The sequence below is a fragment of the Centroberyx affinis genome, unplaced genomic scaffold, assembly GCF_046629955.1.
Source record: "Centroberyx affinis isolate AG114_WGS23_722 - 3 ecotype Tasmania unplaced genomic scaffold, CSIRO-AGI_Caff_v1 ptg002872l_1, whole genome shotgun sequence".
Taxonomy (NCBI): domain Eukaryota; kingdom Metazoa; phylum Chordata; class Actinopteri; order Beryciformes; family Berycidae; genus Centroberyx; species Centroberyx affinis.
The window spans coordinates 95,001-96,450 of NW_027281005.1; the positions used below are offsets into that span (position 1 = coordinate 95,001).

The 1,450-nt window shown below is 42.6% G+C and overlaps 1 protein-coding gene across 1 annotated transcript in view; it reads right to left on the bottom strand.

Annotated features, from left to right (window-relative positions):
• The window catches only part of dnmt3bb.1 (DNA (cytosine-5-)-methyltransferase 3 beta, duplicate b.1), a 39,410-nt gene extending 38,352 nt beyond the window's left edge, over positions 1-1,058 (bottom strand). Inside the window, exon 1 of the mRNA XM_071536448.1 lies at positions 957-1,058. Within this exon, the coding sequence (XP_071392549.1) occupies positions 957-1,058 (102 nt within the window). The remainder of the gene's footprint in view (positions 1-956) is intronic.
• Positions 1,059-1,450: the final 392 nt, after the last annotated feature.

The following is a 1,450-nucleotide window of genomic DNA, read 5'->3' on the forward strand; positions in this document are numbered from 1 at the left end:
AAACTATTATCAAAACAGTCATTCTTCTACATTCTCTAATTGTGTTAACTTCTTGTAAATGAAATGATGGTGAAGTTTAACAATTCATCAGCTTGCTGGGGACCACCTGGAACCCCCTCAAGGACCCCTGGTGGTCCCCGGACCCCACGTTGAGAACCACTGCTGTAGCAGGCCTTGCGATGTCTATGTTCGCAGTAACGTTAATGGTTAAGTTGTAGCAGTGATCTATTATTGGTGATTTGATTTGATTTAGTTTTTCATTGTTAGATTGTCAAGACACTCAAAACTGGCAAGCAAGTAACTGATGCTAAGCTAGTTTATATGAGTTTATTACTATTATTTTGTCATATAAAAGTTATTGTTATTGTTGTATCTTGTTTTTTAACCTAACTGCCAAATTGCTCAATAGTTTTTGAGGGAGGGAAGAGCGTTTCTCACTCAGCTGATCTGGGATTCAAAACCAACAACCCTCCAGTCACGAAGCCATGACACTGATTGATTGATTGATTGACTGATGGACTGATTGACTGGTTGATTGAAGGTGGAACGATAGCAGCGGGGAAGAGGGATGGGGAGGACAAAGGAGCTAAAGAAAGGAAAAGAAAGGAGAGAAGGTGTGAGAAAAGAAAAGGACAAAAAAATACATGTAGGAAAAAAAAAGTGTTAAGTATAGAGAGAGTGAAGTGAGGTGAGAAGAGACGCGATGGGAAGAGATACAGGAAGGAACGGAGGCGTGAGGAGAGAGGAGTGGAGATCAGAGACTGTATCAACAGTGTGAGTATCAGTCAGCAGCTGCACTGTGCAACACGACATGCCTGAATATGTTGCATGACTCAGACCGGCGGCAACAAGAGAGAGAGAGAGAGAGAGAGAGAGGAAACAGGAAGTGTTGCCGGTGACGACGGCGAACACCTCCACCTGAGCGCTCATTCCCACTCTTTCCCCTGCCGGCCCACCCAGAGCGCCGGGTGAAGACGGACAAGATGTTCGATACCTGACCTGTCCTCCATACCTGACCTGTCCTCCATACCTGACCTGTCCATACCTGACCTGTCCATACCTGACATTCAGAGAAATGTTTTGATACGCACAGCCAAGTTTCTAACTGGCGCTGGACGAGAAAATGTTCAGACGAATTTCAGTAGGTCAGAAATATGCTCCACCAACAGTTTATTCTGTACAAAAAAAACAACATTTCAACCTGAATTGGTCTTCGTCAGGTGTGTCGATTACTACCCACAATGCCATTTAAATAGTGTTCCATACAAGACAGCCACACATTCGAAATGCAGTGGTGGAAGAAGTACTGAGATCTTTTACTTAAGTAAAAGTAGCAATACAACAATGTAAAGATACTCCATTACAAGTAAAAGTCCTGCATTCAAAATCTTACTTAAGTAAAAGTACATAAGTATTGGCAGCAAAATGTACTTAGAGTATCAAAGTAAAC